This window comes from Gymnoscopelus braueri (assembly GCF_963280865.1).
Source record: "Gymnoscopelus braueri genome assembly, chromosome: 9".
Taxonomy (NCBI): Eukaryota; Metazoa; Chordata; class Actinopteri; order Myctophiformes; family Myctophidae; genus Gymnoscopelus; species Gymnoscopelus braueri.
The window spans coordinates 26,866,144-26,882,289 of NC_137610.1; the positions used below are offsets into that span (position 1 = coordinate 26,866,144).

General features: G+C 38.6%; 1 protein-coding gene across 1 annotated transcript; it reads right to left on the minus strand.

Moving 5' to 3' along the window:
- Positions 1-7,280: 7,280 nt before the first annotated feature.
- On the minus strand, positions 7,281-14,512 carry LOC308092253 (myosin light chain kinase, smooth muscle-like; the record flags this gene model as incomplete). Its single annotated transcript, XM_080438098.1, has 10 exons — positions 7,281-7,465; positions 8,436-8,517; positions 9,802-9,932; positions 10,602-10,768; positions 11,724-11,844; positions 12,091-12,251; positions 12,629-12,832; positions 13,458-13,554; positions 13,684-13,982; positions 14,403-14,512. 10 exons carry the CDS (start codon positions 14,510-14,512, stop codon positions 7,281-7,283), a joined length of 1,557 nt encoding a protein of 518 aa, XP_080294224.1.
- Positions 14,513-16,146: the final 1,634 nt, after the last annotated feature.

Sequence of the window (16,146 nt, forward strand, 5' to 3'; positions counted from 1 at the left end):
AATAAATAAAAAGCACAATTAAATGAAAAACACTAAAAAATAAATAAATGTATTTATTTATTTATTTGCATTTTTTATTTATATCATCATGTTTTTTATATATTTCATTGTGGTATTTGTTATAACATTTTTGGACCAATGTACCTTATGAAATAGCTAAAAGTGGCAACATGTAATATATATAGGTTGACATTAAAAGTCACAATGAAATAAATATAAAACGCAATAAAATAAAAAACATTACAGAATAAATAAATAAATGTATTTATTTAATTGTATTTTTTATTTATTTAATTGTATTTTTATTTATATCATTGTGTTTTTCATCTAATTCGTTGTGGATTTTATTAATTTCATTGCAATATTTATTTTTTAATTTTTGGACCAATGGACTTGATTAAATAGCTAAAAGTGGCATCATGTAATATATATAGGTTGACATTAAAAGTTACAATGAAATAAATAAGAACCACAAAGAAATAAATAGAAAACCCAATGATATATAAAAAAATACACAATAAATAAATACATTTATTTATTTAATTGTATTTTGTATTTATTTAATTGTATTTTTTATTTATATCATTGTGTTTATTATTTATTTCATTGTGGTATTTATTATTTAATTTTTGGACCTATGGACTTCCATACATGTAACTTGAACTCCAGTATTATCTAGTCCTTACGAGTATAGCATCTTTTGTTGACACACTTTTTTTAAACTATTAAAATGTTTTATCAATTCATTTGAATTCATTAAAAAGTAGTTCTTAACCCTTGCATTGTGTTAGAAAACTGCATCCACTTGTGGTGTTAGCGGGTCAAATTTGACCCGTGATTTAAATCAGCCCAAAATACTCAAAAAAATATTATTTTCATTATTTTTTTTCTCCCACCTCATAGCTGACTTGTAATGCATTCATATCCATGTAAACACTTTTTAAAATATTATGTTGGGTTAGGGCTAGGGTTTCATCTTTCAATATATCTCGTTTTCTATTATAAAAATGTTAAATTTCACTCATTAAATTTCCTATTATGAAGGCAATGGATAATGATGTTATCTAGCTATAATAGAATAATTAAGAATAATAATTAGAACACAATTCCAAAAAATAAAATAAAATAAAATACTTGTTTTCGTTTTTTAACTTTAAAAAATGTTAATATTATTAAACATAGTGACACTAGTGGTGTTAGGGTCATTTTTGACCCATATACCATAGAAGGACTCAAACTTTATTTTACTCCTGATAGTTATACTAATTGAGGACAAGTCTCTCTCATTCTCAAACATGTAAACATTGAGCCACACTTCTCTGCCAGGTCATTTCGGAGCCTAACACCAATGTCACTTTTTTTGTAGAGACCATCAGAATTAATTAAAATGATGATAAATAATTTTGTTGCGTTAAAATGGCTATTTCTGAGGATATCATGAAGCCTCGTTCCAATAAAGAAATGTAAAGGGTACTTTTTACCTATTTAAACTTGAAACGGGTCAAAAATGACCCTAACACAATGGAAGGGTTAATATAAACATTTATTTCTCAGTAGGCTATGCTTGGAGAGCTATGAATATCTGATGTAGCCTAACCTACACAACCTTTTGCTTAGTGATTGTCATTGTGTTGTCTTTATAATTTTAGAATTAAACTTGGATTTACTTCAACATTGTTTTATAGACCAGTGCTTCTCAAACTTTTACTTCTCAACTATGCCCATAACTCAGTATACAAATGGAACCAAATGGACCCGTATGGGTCCATTTACACTCTGAGGTTATAGATCTGAAAGGGTCTATTTAGGAACCCACTTAAGGACCCCTTGGGGGTCCCTGGACCCCACTTTGTCGTCCATTGGGTTATAGACCTAGGCTATAAGTGTGTCTCTTTTGTCAGCTGCAGTGAATCGCAGAAGGGCCCTTGCATTGCTGTTGCTCCTGAGGAGACTACGGCGGCGGCGGCGGGGGGGAATCAGGGGATCCGTAGATGGTGGGTTCACCCCATCAACCAGAGGAGGAGACAGCAAGGACACTTCCACAACCTAGTAGCGGAGCTTCAATTGGATGCAGAAAGACACCATAGGTTTGTGGTGGCCATCTACAGTATTGTACGGTTATGTGCATGCGACTATTACTGCATCTTGTTGCCTTCTGGAAATAACATGCATGATTATGAAGTCCATTTCCTGTTAGACAATATGTTTAAATTGAATATAAGTTATTATGTTTCTGTAACCATAGCTACTTCCGAATGAGTGCAGCTCAAATGGAGGACATAGGAGAAGAGCTACGGGGACCTGGTACCAACTACAGGGCTTCCATTGAGCCAAAGCAAAAACTTGCTGTGGCATTGAGGTAATTATAAAAAACAATATCAACATTAATGGATTAAATATATTTATCAATATTGAAAATATTTTTATTTTGTTTTAATTGAGCACAAACATTAAAGTGCAATAACTTCAAATGTAAACTGTCACAGTGCGTATGAACTTCTAGTCACATCTCAGTATCATCTCAAATATTTTTGAAGGACAATTCTCCATCCATCTCTCTGGAGGTAGATTTTAAATATTGTCAAACATTTTTTAAGAACATCTGTATGCAGCATAGCAAACTGGGATGAATGCATTTAAAAACTGAACATTTGAGGTAGCCCATTGATTCTCAAAGTGGGGTCCGGAGACCCCCAGGGGGTTCCTGTTAAAAGTATTTATCTAGCAGCACAATCATTTTAACCAATTCATCCATTTAAATGTTGGCTATTAAAAAATAGCAGATGTACAAGCTCACAGCGCCTCACTTTGTGCCACACTGTGAGTTTTACATCTGCGAGTTTGTACATCTGCCATTATAGAATTCTTTTGAAAAAATTAGGGATTTTTTTTTTTTAATAAATTAAAATAAAATCTTCTCTTCTGGGGGTCCCTGGCACAAAACCTTTTCAGATGGCGGTCCACGGCCAGATGCATATAATTTTGCAGGCCCTTGACATGAAAAAGTGTGACCCGCTGAGGTAGCCTAATAAGCCTACTGTACATTATCTTCAGTCTAATTCTATACTTTTTAAACTTAACATTACAAAAGTGCAATAACATTTATGAAATAAATGTTAACTGTTCCAGTGCAAAATTCTTAGCTTCTAGTGACATACTGTAAGTAACATCTCTACATTTTCTAACCTTTTAAAATGACAAATTCCATCCATCTCTGGAGGTAGATATAAATCTTGTGTAAAATGTAAGAACACAAGTATGCTACATAGCAATCTGCATAGATGCATTTTCAAAATAAACATATGAGGTAGCCTAGATAAGAATATATCTTCAGTATAATTTTATACGTTTTAAACTTAGAGAAAAAATTAAATAATCAAATACTTAAGTAAAAAAAAAAACACTTATGTGGCTACTGGCAGTGTGCATACCATCACAATTCACAGCTTTCCAAAAACAATATTTCCCAAACATAAACCAAATACTTCAGAGGTGAAACAGCCGTTTACAGCTGGCGATATTGTGAATCCATCCCTTCCGTTCAGTGTGACTCATATGGATAACCCGTCTGTCTCCATGGAGTGGATTCAGCATTGTAGGATGCAGAGGGGGGCTGAGGGTTTGGGTGAGGAATGGCATAGGGTGGCTGAGGGTGGGTTGGGTGAGGAATGGTAGACGGTGGCTCATGCTGAGTTGGTTGAGGAATGGTAGAGGGTGGTTGAGGGTGGTTTGGGTGAGGAATGTTTCCTTGCCACGAAGTTGATGGGTTGTCCTGATCTTGACGTCGTGGTCCTTTTTGTCTGGCTGATCCTGGCACTAGGGCTGTCACGATTATAACATTTTACATGACATTTAATTATCACACATGATTGCAAATAACGCTTTTGTCATTGAACACTGGAACATAAGAATAGAAATTACATTTCTGTATTTCTTTTAGGCTTTGAAGTTGCACAGGGTAGATATGACAAATAATCCAAATATACAAAGTAATTACAGACATATTTAATAACTTTATACTTTCCAAAACACATTAATAGTGGAAACAGTCGATCTGCAAGCTCACAACGTGTCGCATCGTGACACGTAGTGAGCTTGTAGATCTGCCATTTCCACTATTTTAGAAAATATATAATTTTGATTATCTGAAATAATTGCGAATATGGGATTATGTAAGAATTGTTAGAGGCCTACCTGGCACTGCCCGATCTTGCAACTTTGCAAGCAAGCCATCAATTCCAGCACGAGCCTCCCTCCTTGCTTTGTTGCTCAAACTATTTAGAGCAGGGACAATACTCAGGGGGTAGTAGTACATAGCATCATCTTCTTTTGGGACATATGGTTTTGGGTCATATGGTTTTGGGTTTGATGGCTCTGGTGGGTCTTCAATTAGAGACAGCAATCTCTCCTCAACTTGATCAACACCAGATTGTGATAAGACTGACCCAGTTGACTTTGACCTCTTCTTTTTGCGTTGATTAGCCGTCAGTGGTGTGGAATCTTGAGAAAAGAGGCTGTACTCTGTGCTACTATTATCTCCCTCTGCTGGGATGTGAGTCGTGGAGGTATCACCTACTGACCTTGACCTGTTCTGGTCTTGATTTCTGGTCAGTGTTGAGGGGACTGACCCAGTTGACCTTGAGGTCTTCTGTTTTCGTTGATTAGCCGTCAGTGGTGAAGAGTTTCCAGAAAAGACCTCGAGGCTGTACTCAGGGCTATTATCTTCAACTGGTATATTCTGATAATAATCTTTGCTACAGAGCGTTTGTTCGGTCACAAGGGTCTCTCCAGCTCTGTAGTAAACAGAATATAGTACATTTTCAGGTAGGTGACAACTTTTAAGCCAATCAGGAGAGAGCACTGAAAATGCATTTTCTGTTTAATAAAGAGCTGGAGAGACATGGGAGACTCCTTTTACTGAACAAACACTCTATAGCAATGAGTACTATCAGAATATTCAGCTATTAAACACTTATTTTAACCAAAGTAAATCACTTACCCTACCTTTAACTACCTCTCAAGTATGATGTGATGAGGAAGTGCAAAATGGCCGTCATGAGATCATGGTGATTAATATGTGAATTAGTCAGAGAATACAGTATCTAACATACAGCACTGACTCAAATATCTTGTCGCTAGAGGGTTTTAAAACCTTGACATTTCAATATTTGATTTGTAAAAAGTGATAAAAAATAATTTGCGTTTCTCAATTAAAGGTTCCTTCTTGCTACAAGCTAACAAGCTTGGTGCCGTTTCTATTAAAAAAAAAAGCTAATTAAGCCAAGATACCAATGCAGCAACTGGAAAGTTTCTATTTTAAAGATGATATCTGGCTAATGCAAAAACCTTTCTCCCCCTGATGTGACAAGTACAAGGAGGAGAAAATTAACTTTTTGAAAATTACTGTATATAGACTCAGAAATGTTTTAAAAGATCTTTGCCTGTACCTCCTAGGCGGTGTCGAGGATTACTGAGAGGGATGGGGTGAGCAGCGAGGACGCTGTGAAGAGACTACAGAGCCAGTGGTCCAATGCCAAACAGGTCGAGCACGCCAACGTGGTGCTCTGCACACAGTGGAAGCCTGATGTCACCCAGAAGCAGGTCAGAAACACACACAACACACACACACGCCATCTGTTTTGGGTGGGACATTTAACACTAGCCAAGTTTTGAGTGTGATAAAAGTGAGGAAATAGCCAGCACACATGGTTTTATTTGCCTCTCACGGATAGAAACAACGGGACGCGTTTCAACCAAACGGGTCTTCCTCAGCGTTGTCACAGCCTAAAGCCGTGCCGTATAATGGCTGTAGACAAAACCACAGAACTGCAATCATAACTGCAGTGTCAAGCGGCTGCCGCTCCACGACACCGGAGTTCTGATTGCCTTGTGGATTCGTCTATAGTCCTTCCTGCAGCTAATTCGAATCTGGCCAGAGGCTCTTTTTGTTGCATGTCATCCTCTCTCTCTCCCACCTTTACTGTCTTGCTATTGGGCTTGTAAAATAGTCCATCAGTCCTGTCACTGTGACATTTAATTTCACCCGGTCTCTTTGATCTCAAAAGGTACTCAAGGCCTGGAATCTTCTGCAGAAACGGATCATAAAGAGACCAGAGGCCAATCCGCCGTCCTGAACCCCTGAGGACATGTAAGCTGACCCACTACCCGATGTCTCACACAGTTTCATCTATCAACTGCACACGTGCACAGCAACACTTGTGTCAAGTCCCAGGACATCTGCCACAAAAACGACCCCGTAGAGAAATTTGCCTTAAAGGAAGAGTGTTACAGGGCACTGCGACATTGCAACGAACCCACGGAAGTGGGTCCTTCGACCAAGACTTTGTGCCTGATCGATATTTTGTGGGGTCTTAGATTAAGAGCTTTTAAGTCTGGGCATTTGAAACATGGACAGAGGCGGAGCCCCATTACATTTCCCACGATACGGGGAATGAATTGTTATTCCGATTTTATCAAAGGTTTTGTGACAAATCCCCTGCTGCTTTTATACAGATGCCCATTTGTTTAGCTGGAATGCATGTCATCTGACAATCTTTACAATACAGACCAAACATTTCTGCACATACCAACAACACAGACATGAGAAGGACTCAATCAACTAGGAGTCTTGCAGTAGCCCGACGATTAGATTGAATTATAATGTCTGCTGCACAACTATAGAACAGTCGCACTGCCCCTTAATCACTTTCAACGTTGCGTCCCCATTTTGGGCATGTCATTAGTACTGTATATAGGGGCTTAGAGAACAAATCTGTCAGATATATATCAGTTGAAACAACCACAGACTTCTGTTACAGGCCAGCCAATCAGAGGCTTACCTTAGTTCTCTGGTAAAAACCCATCTACATTTTTATTCAGACCCTTCGCTGGAATTGATGTCATAGGACTGTGGGTTTGACCACATGATATTTATCAACTAACGATTTACTTGTAAGACGGGTTTAGCGGAGTATAAATTTAACTACAAATGTAATTAATGACAGGAATTAAAAGTTCCGTCATGTAATGTCAGTAATCAAGTAATGTGATTGGTGTATGGACTTGCGTGGAATATTTCGAATAATGCTTACTTATATGCAATAGCTCACAAATATAAATAAAAGGTACATTTCTGACATGTGCTACTTTCAGTGTGGTAAGATCCTGTGTAATGTGTTGTATAGAAGAGCAATGCATGGAGCAAATAAATAAATAATAATAATACTGTGATAACGGACATATCTGCATAAAAAGATGATCTTAGTCCAATCTGAAATATTTTATTTTCTGAACCCCACGGTCAGTTTAGCAGAGCACAGCACAACTCCAGAGTCGGCAGGTCTCAGATCGGAGAGAACCAGAGTGCAGAGTCCGTCCTTGAGGCGTTCCACGGTCACCCTGGACGACCGTGGACGGTTTACTGGGTCCTTGTTCTGGAGCCACTGCACCTCAGGCTCTGGGTAGCCTAGAGGTTCACACAATGACAAACAATGCAGTGAGCAGAAGATGTAACCCAAGAGAATCACTTGTGTCAGCTTTCCGAGTTTAAATTTGCTGCTCAGTTGTGATGCAGTGTGAGTATTTGGCATAGTATTTACCTCTACACCAAATCTCTTTGCTGAAAATAGCCGATCTGCATTTACTGTACGCTAACAATGTGTTGCAAGGATTGGTACAATGAAATACACCAGCTGACATACACAGCTGAGCCCCGAGTTCAAGAAGGACGTTACAGCAAGGGGTTCTCAAAGTGGGGACCCTAGGGGTCCTGGGGCGATCCAGGGGGTCCCCAGCAAAAGTAGTTAATATAGCATCACAATCATTTTAACCTCTTTATCCATTTATATGTTGGCCCTTTAAAAATGGCAGATCTACAAGCTCACGCTTGCTATTTTTGCTACATTTTCAGATGGGGGTCTGCGGCCAAATACGTATCAATTTGAAAAGGTTTGAGAACCACTGCATTATAGTATGTGTTCAGTGGGTTGCGATCTAGACAGGGGCCATGGAACATGCCAGAGATATCAGGCATGCTGATGGCAAGAAAGGTGCACAGTGTAGAATTTTGAAACTTGTTGCCACTAGTAAAAACAACTAACAAAGAGCTGTGTTTACAAGTGACATCATTCATATAACCTGAAGGGTGTGTGTTTCTAAGAGACATCAATCCCACGAGGGACGTGGCGGCTGTTTAGGTCCTATTACCCAAAGGGACAGGCACGTTGTAATTGGCTATTTGGTTGTTAAACAACTACTAGGCCTGCAACTGCTAAAGTAAAGATTGACTTCAGAAGTATAATTTTAGAATATGTTTATGCTACTTCAAGGAAAAGCTAAACATTGAAGAAATTGGTGCATTTTAAAGACTAAAAAGTGGTCTATGTGTGTGCGTGTGCGTGTGCGTGTGCGTGTGTGTGTGTGTGTGTGTGTCATACCCTCTGAAGGACTGCCAGGATCCTCTGATTTGCTGGTTAGGTTAGTCATCCGCTTTAGGGCCAGGACAGCCTTGCCGGCTTTCTACAATTAAAACATGTAAACAACAGTGTGAAAAACATTGAGCCTCGGAGTCTGGAAATGACAATTCTTAAGGTAAGGCTGCACCAATGTTAATATTTAGTGTTACGTGTAATGCATTACATAATAATATAACATTCATGAGTAATAAAATGCATTACTTTTACAAATAGGTGTATATTAAGTAAGTCATTGCTTTGAGAAAAATATGTATCCGTTATACATGTTGTAGCTTCTAATAAATTCCCTCACACTAATGATGACTGAATGAATCCATCTAGTCTCTCACTTGCTATTAGACTTTTATTATATATATTTTAAGTCTACCATGCACTGATAGAGGGTGCTCCTGAGTTTTAAAGGGACTATGACATGGCACGAAAATATCCAATAGTCTCATTATGACATCCAGGCTGCTAAAATAGCATTTAAATATTCCATTTAGCCTACCCGCTTCCATTTAATATTATGCTTAATAATCTTACACTTGTGAATGTAATAAGTTTAACGTATTATTTGGTGCAGAAAGTCATAATGTAACATTCCTTTCAATTGAAATCAATTTTCAATTTTGATTGCATTTTGAAAGTAAATTTCCCAACAGTAACTTACAATATTGTTTATACATAGTGTTGTAAAACTAGGCTAAAATGTATTATTGATGTGAGAATATGCAATGCACTTTACTATGTTAAAGTAAAGTGATTTTTATCCTTTAATCACATACAGAAGGATCTTAAAGGATCTACACCATGAATTTAAAAAAATATATATATATTTAATATCATGTAGTTTATGTCCCTCAAACGTTTTTCAAAAGGTTTGAGCCTAAATCAAGCCTCAGATATACTCATTCCAACTAACTTCTCTCTGGCTTATAAAGCACTTTCACCAGACCGGCAATACCACATTGTCCTGTTTGGCACGGGGCACTATTGAGCCAGTTTGTATGCATGTTATCTCCTGGTTCTGTGTGGAAAAAGTTTTTTAAAAAAAGAAAAACGGGAGGTATTGTACCTGGGTGCAAAATCAGTTTGGTCTGTTTTGAGACCAATTTACAGAAAACCCCAGATTTTATGTGAAAGCCTGAGTGTTCAAACTGGGGTATTTTTGGGGATAGAAGAGAGGTAGGGGAGACCAAAAACACACAAAAAAGAAGAAAAAGTGAAGATTCATGGTGTAGTCCCTTTAACACACTGATAGAGAAGCAATCTGGTCATATTGTTGAGTAAGATTATGGTGACTGTTTCACATGAACAGTTACAGAGCCGTGTGTGTGTGTGTTACCTTCCACTTGCGCTTGACCAGGAATCTTCGTATCTTCTCCTTGTTGAGGGACTTGGTGGGTCTACGGTTCAGAGGGGAGAAAGAGACCATCCATGGGTTGGCCAACGCCTCATCAGAGGACAGGACACATAGTGTTAATTTTGTCGACTAAGACTAAAAGACTAAGGTTTTGATATTTAGTTGACTAAGACTTGACTAAGAGTAAACAATTTCAGGAGACTAAAATAGGACTAAGACTAAATCAGAATTTGCTGCAGTGTAATTGTTTTTGACTAAGACTAAAAGACTAAGGTTTTGATATTTAGTCGACTAAGACTAGACTAAGATTAAACAATTTCAGAAGACTAAAATAGGAAAAACTAAATGGTGGGTTATTCAAAAGACTAAGACTAAATCAAAATTTGCTGTCAAAATTAACACTGGATTGGATCAGAAAGTCATTGTTGTTATTGTTATCGTTATTATTATTATCATTATCATCATCATTATTATTATTAGGGACGCAAACCCATGATTTTTCTGCTTCCCTGTGTTTACATTTTACTCATCACAATGCCACATTGCTGTCTCTTCTATGAAGTTACACAATCTCACCTGAGAATAGAAACTACTGTAGCTTGAAAATGTTATTTTTCAGCAAGCAACAGGACATTCATTGACATCATGGTAGGTCTTTTAGTAATAATTAGGTGGGCGGTTCAATTCAGCTGGACAGATTGCAAATCCACCATAATAAGCAGCAGTAGTTTAGTTCCAAGTACCAACTAATTGGAGAATATGAAACAGCAGATGCCATTCACTTAAGAAGTCAAACCTGGGGTCTTTCTTCAGCAGGGAGCTGATGAAGTCCTTCGCCTCTTCAGAGATGTCCTCAAAGCTTTCCTCATCAAACTCATAAGTGCCAGCTGTCACCAGTGCCAGTGTCTCTGCATCACTGTTCCCCTGGAATGGAGACTCACCACTAAGCCTGCGTCAGGAAACAAGTTTTAAAAAAATGAGTCAAAACACATGGAATGTTGTGTGGCATCTGGTGCTGTTGCAATACAACAAAAACTGACACAAGACTAATGACAAGGTACAGTCTATGATTGTAGCAACAGGACACCGTAATATTACATTGCAGAACATACGCAGACATTCAGGCATTCAAGTAGAAATATATTATAGTCTTATATCACCAGAATGAATCAAATAAGTTGTTTTAGGGCTGCAATTAATATTTTTATAATCCATTTATCTGTCAATATATTCGATTTAATTTAGACCATAGTATAATAAAGCTGAAGAACAAAAGGATGGTAAATGAGCATTACAAGCTATATGAACCTAAGACATCTTGAAATTGATTAACACATTTACCCAGCAGTTGAAAAGAAAAGCTTGCATGAATAGCACATATTATACATTGTATGATACGGTAAATCACTTAAATGATCATTTGAATCAATGTTTAGATTCATTGTTTCACCCCTAAAAGCTAGACAAAAGACAGAGTGAACATGAATAGAGTAATACATGTAGGTGGTGTGGCAGACAGTGCCTAAATACATTTATGTAGCTATAGGTATAGGTTTGTAATACGCAGCTACATAACATTATTTAGGCAGGTATAGGCTATACCTGTCAATTTAAAATATACAATAAATAATACTTCTAGCCATAACTTAACCTGGAATGTTGATTTAGAAAACACATTATTGGCAACAACAGTTGGTGTAGAAGTACATTTTCTTTGTAAGAACTTGGTGCCACTGTGAAGCACTGCAAGTGTCTCGTTAATGGCTAGAAACACCAGCAGATGGCGATAAAGATCAACGCTTTGTCACTTTTATTTAGAGACACATTTTTTAGGCAAGCACAGCATGCTTTTCTTTTTACTGTGACAACAGCTACAGGACAGAACAGTTTGAGGTTTTACTTACAGAATAAAACAGATTCCAATGCTCCACAAGTCAGACTCCAAACCAACAGGCTCAAAGTTAATGACTTCAGGAGCCACAAACTCTGCGGTCCCCTCCATGCTTTTCAAGGTTTTACCAGGCTCTGGAAGAAGGGGATAATGTATATGTAAATATAATAATAATAATTACAAAAATGTATATAGTACCCAAATAAGTTTTACAAAAAAACTAAAAAAAGGAAAAACATTAGCTATTATAGAGTAAAATATGGTACACATAGTGTACGTACGTACGTACACTATGTGATTTTGTAATAACACTGACTACAACCAATGATAGCACACCTCTGCCCCAGCCAAACACAAATCCTACAGCAACTTTAACTAACCCAGTATTCTAGCCGAGCCAAAGTCGATGATCTTGAGGTCCATGTGCACGATGTTCTGCTTGTGAACGTACTGCAACCCTGCATTGTAGCACGCACTAGTGGGCTCTGTGTGCTCAAAGTCGTCATCCAGGATGCGTTCGAACAGCTCCCCACCCGTGATGCTGCATGCACACAACACACAGACACACAGGCCACATGCCGTGAGAACACATTACATGTCATCTTGGTTATCTGCTTGGCTATGGTTATTAAAGGTCATTAAAGTTACTTTGGAGCAGTGGTTCTCAAATATTTTCATGTAAAGGACCCCAAATAAATATGTATTTGACTGCGGACCCCCATCTGAAAATATTTTGTGTCAGCTGACTCCCGTAATAGATTTGTGTTAAAATGTTCTTTTGAAAGCAGGCCCGCTTTTTTGTGAGCCAGCAAAAAAGGCATTCTGCAATGTAATTCAGTAAACTTCAACAATGCACTCCCATTATGAAGCCTTTTTCTGTTGGAGGTGGTCTCCGTTACGCTTTGGATATATACTCACAACTCCATGACCATGACCATCTCAGCGCGTGTGTCGTAGGCGGCCAGACACTGGCACAGTTTGGGGTGATGGACACAGTTCATCAGCTCCATCGCCTGGCGCACCGCCGCCCTGTCCTTGGAGGTGCGGCCTCGGTAGAACTTCCCCGCACACACCTGGCCGGTCTCCTTGTGGGACAGTCTGAACGCCTGGCCAAACTTCCCTCTGGAATTTAGATTTATGCAAAAAAGAGAGCAGAAGCAATGAGGCATCCTGGAGGCTCCACTAGTTAAACCCATTAAGATCTGAGGCCGATTCTACAAATGCCTTCTAAATCTGTAGTTCTCAAACGTTTTCCTGTCAAGGACCCCCAAAGTGACATATTTTATTTGGCCGCGGACCCCCATCTGAAAATGTTTAGTGCCAGGGACCCCCAGAAGTGAAGATTTGTGTAAAAAATATATATATATATATTCAACATTTTTCAAACAATTTTTCAAAAATGTTTGTGCCGCGCTGCGAGCTTGTAGATCTGCTATTTTTAAATAGCCAACGCTAAAATCTAAAATTACAGATCGCTTTCCTGGTTTTAATGGGTTAAGAGTGCTCAGTAAAAAACACAAATCTACTCACAGTAAGATCTTCGGGGTTAATTTAACACCAAACAAGAGTGCACAAATGTAACCAAAAGGAACTCTAAGGATTTCCTGTGTAGTTGTGGTGTTATAGGTTTATGCTGCATGACTGTGTTGCATATCCCTGTAGTTTCTATCACCTATCAACGAGGCGACGAATACATATACAGTATGCGTAAACATTTGAGACATTCACCTGCACAATCCATACTTACGTTCCCAGCTTCTCGTGCACGTTGTAGTGGTCCTTGGCGCTGTGAGTGGTGTCAATGGGTATTGTCACATATGACTGGATCTCCTCTTTCTGCTCTCCTTTAAATAAATAAAAATGCAGCATCGTAATGAAGTGACTACTGACTCTATCATCAATGTCTGAACTCAAATTCAGGCGCTACTTCAAGCCCTCACTTGTAAAGTGTTTTAAAAAGAAAGATGACCAACCTGCAGTGGACATCTTGACACAGGCAGACTCCTCACTTGGCTCGCCGACCGCCGCAGCGTTGAAGGCCCTGACCCGGAAGCGGTACTTCCCCTGAGGATCCAGCCCTGAGCGGACCTGATAGGAAGTGTTCTTGCATTGAGCGGTGACTTCAGTCCAGCTCCCGGCCTCGTCGGTACCGTCGTCCTTGATCTCCACCACGTAGCCCAAGATGGCGCTGCGTCCGTCGAAGCTGGGACCCGACCAGGACAAGACCAGGGAGTCAGGGGACAGCTGGGAGACGCTGGGGGGTGGGGACGGTCTGAGGAGAAAGTCAGGGCTTAATTTGGATGCACACATACTAAAACATATCCAAAAACAAGCTCAGAATTAGCCTATACATACAATAGTTAGTCATTAAAGTATTGATGAGGTGATTTCTAGCAAATTTGCTCTACAATCTACTATAGTCATGAAGAGTTATTTTAGTATTTTTTTGTCCTTCAGTTTGGTGTTTGATTTCAGTTGTAAAGTGTGCAAATACTTTTAGGAGTTGACTAGTTTTTCTTTACTTTTTATTTAGTTTTAATCTTAGTTTTTGCTTTGACTTAATTAATGATGTATATACTGTTTTTTAAAGGAAAAAAACATGTAATTTTCACTTTGAATGGGTGGTCATGCTCTGTCTCGGATGTCTGGGTGGGGGGGGGCGTTGTTTTGAGGTACTGGAAAGTTGTCCAACTCCCCCATCTCACTGTCATCTGAGTCAGAGTTCAAGTCCTCGACGATCCCACTGTCTTCACTGGTGTCTGAAACATCGGTGAAATAACCACTGTCATCAATATCTGACATGGTACCTGATGGGGGGGGGGGGGGGGGGAGAGAGAGAGAGAGAGAGAGAGAGAGACAGAGAGAGACAGAGAGACAGAGACAGAGCAATAAACATGTAGTTCAAACAAGATGACAAAAGCCAGTGGTGAAAAAAAGTACTCACATTTTTTACTTAAGTAAAAGTATCATTACTGCAATGTAGAAGTAGGCTACTGAATTTGTACTTCCATGTACTGTTATGTACTGTCATGTACTATTCTCATGTCTTTCTAAATAAACTACATCAATCAATCAATCTGTTAAGTAAAAGTCCGGAATTCAAAATTTACTTGAGTAAAAGTATAAGTATTGGTATCGAAATTTACTCAAAGTGCCAAAAGTAGAAAGTACTCATTATGCAGAATGTCCCATTTCACAAGTTTTCAAATGTATAATAATAATAATAATAATAAACTTTATTTGTATAGCACCTTTCATGACATGAAATGCAGCTCAAAGTGCTTTACAGAGCAAGAATACGATTACAGTTAGAACCAATTTAACAATAAAGCAAACAAAAATAAAATAAAATAAAATAAAAGCAAAGGCAAAAGCAAAGGCATAAAACAACATTAAAATAGGGAATACAGTGAGGAATTAAAAATCAACCAAAGAATCAGCTAAAAGCAAGAGTGAAGTAATAGGTCTTGAGCTGTGCTTTAAAGCTATCGACAGAGGCTGCCTGTCTTAGGTGTAATGGGAGTTTATTCCACACTGTCGGTCCGTAAAAGCAGAATGCTGCTTCACCGTATTTTTTATATGTCATTGTAGGCACCTCGAGCAGGTCAGCACTTGAAGACCTGAGGGCCCGGTTTGGAACATATCTCTCTAGGCAGTCAGAGAGGTAGGTAGGTGCCAGACCATTTAGAGCTTTATAAACTATTAAAAGAATTTTAAAATCAATCCTAAAAACAACCGGGAGCCAGTGTAGTGAAGCAAGAACTGGAGTGATATGTTCTCTCATCCTGGTTTTAGTTAAAATTCTGGCTGCCGCATTTTGAACAAGTTGTAATCTGTCAGTTGTTTTCTTTGGCAGGCCAGAGTAGAGTGCGTTGCAGTAATCAAGCCGAGAGAAAACAAAAGCGTGGATCAGCGTCTTTGCATCGTCTAACGACAGATAGTCTCTAATTCGCGCAATATTTCTAAGATGAAAGAAAGCAATCTTGGTGACATGATTAATGTGTGTATTGAAATTCAATTCAGAATCGATAATCACCCCCAGGTTCTTTACTGTGGTGTTACTTTCTACAGCCAGGTTACCAAGTCTACTTGTTATTGATTCTCTCTGCTCACTGGAGCCAATTATGAGAACTTCTGTTTTATCCTCATTTAGCTTAAGAAAGTTTTCACTCATCCAGCATTTTATACTGGACAGACAGGTCAACAATGGGTCTAGAGCGCAGGGGTCGTCTGGAGCTACTGAAAGATACAGCTGGGTATCATCAGCATAGAAATGGAAGTTCACTCCGTGATCGGCGATGAGTTCTCCCAGCGGTAGAATATACAGGGAGAACAATAAGGGACCCAGAATTGAGCCCTGTGGAATACCAGAACAGATGTTGTGTTTGTCTGAGTCAAAGTTAGCTAGACTGACAAAATAGCTTCTGCCTGTTAGG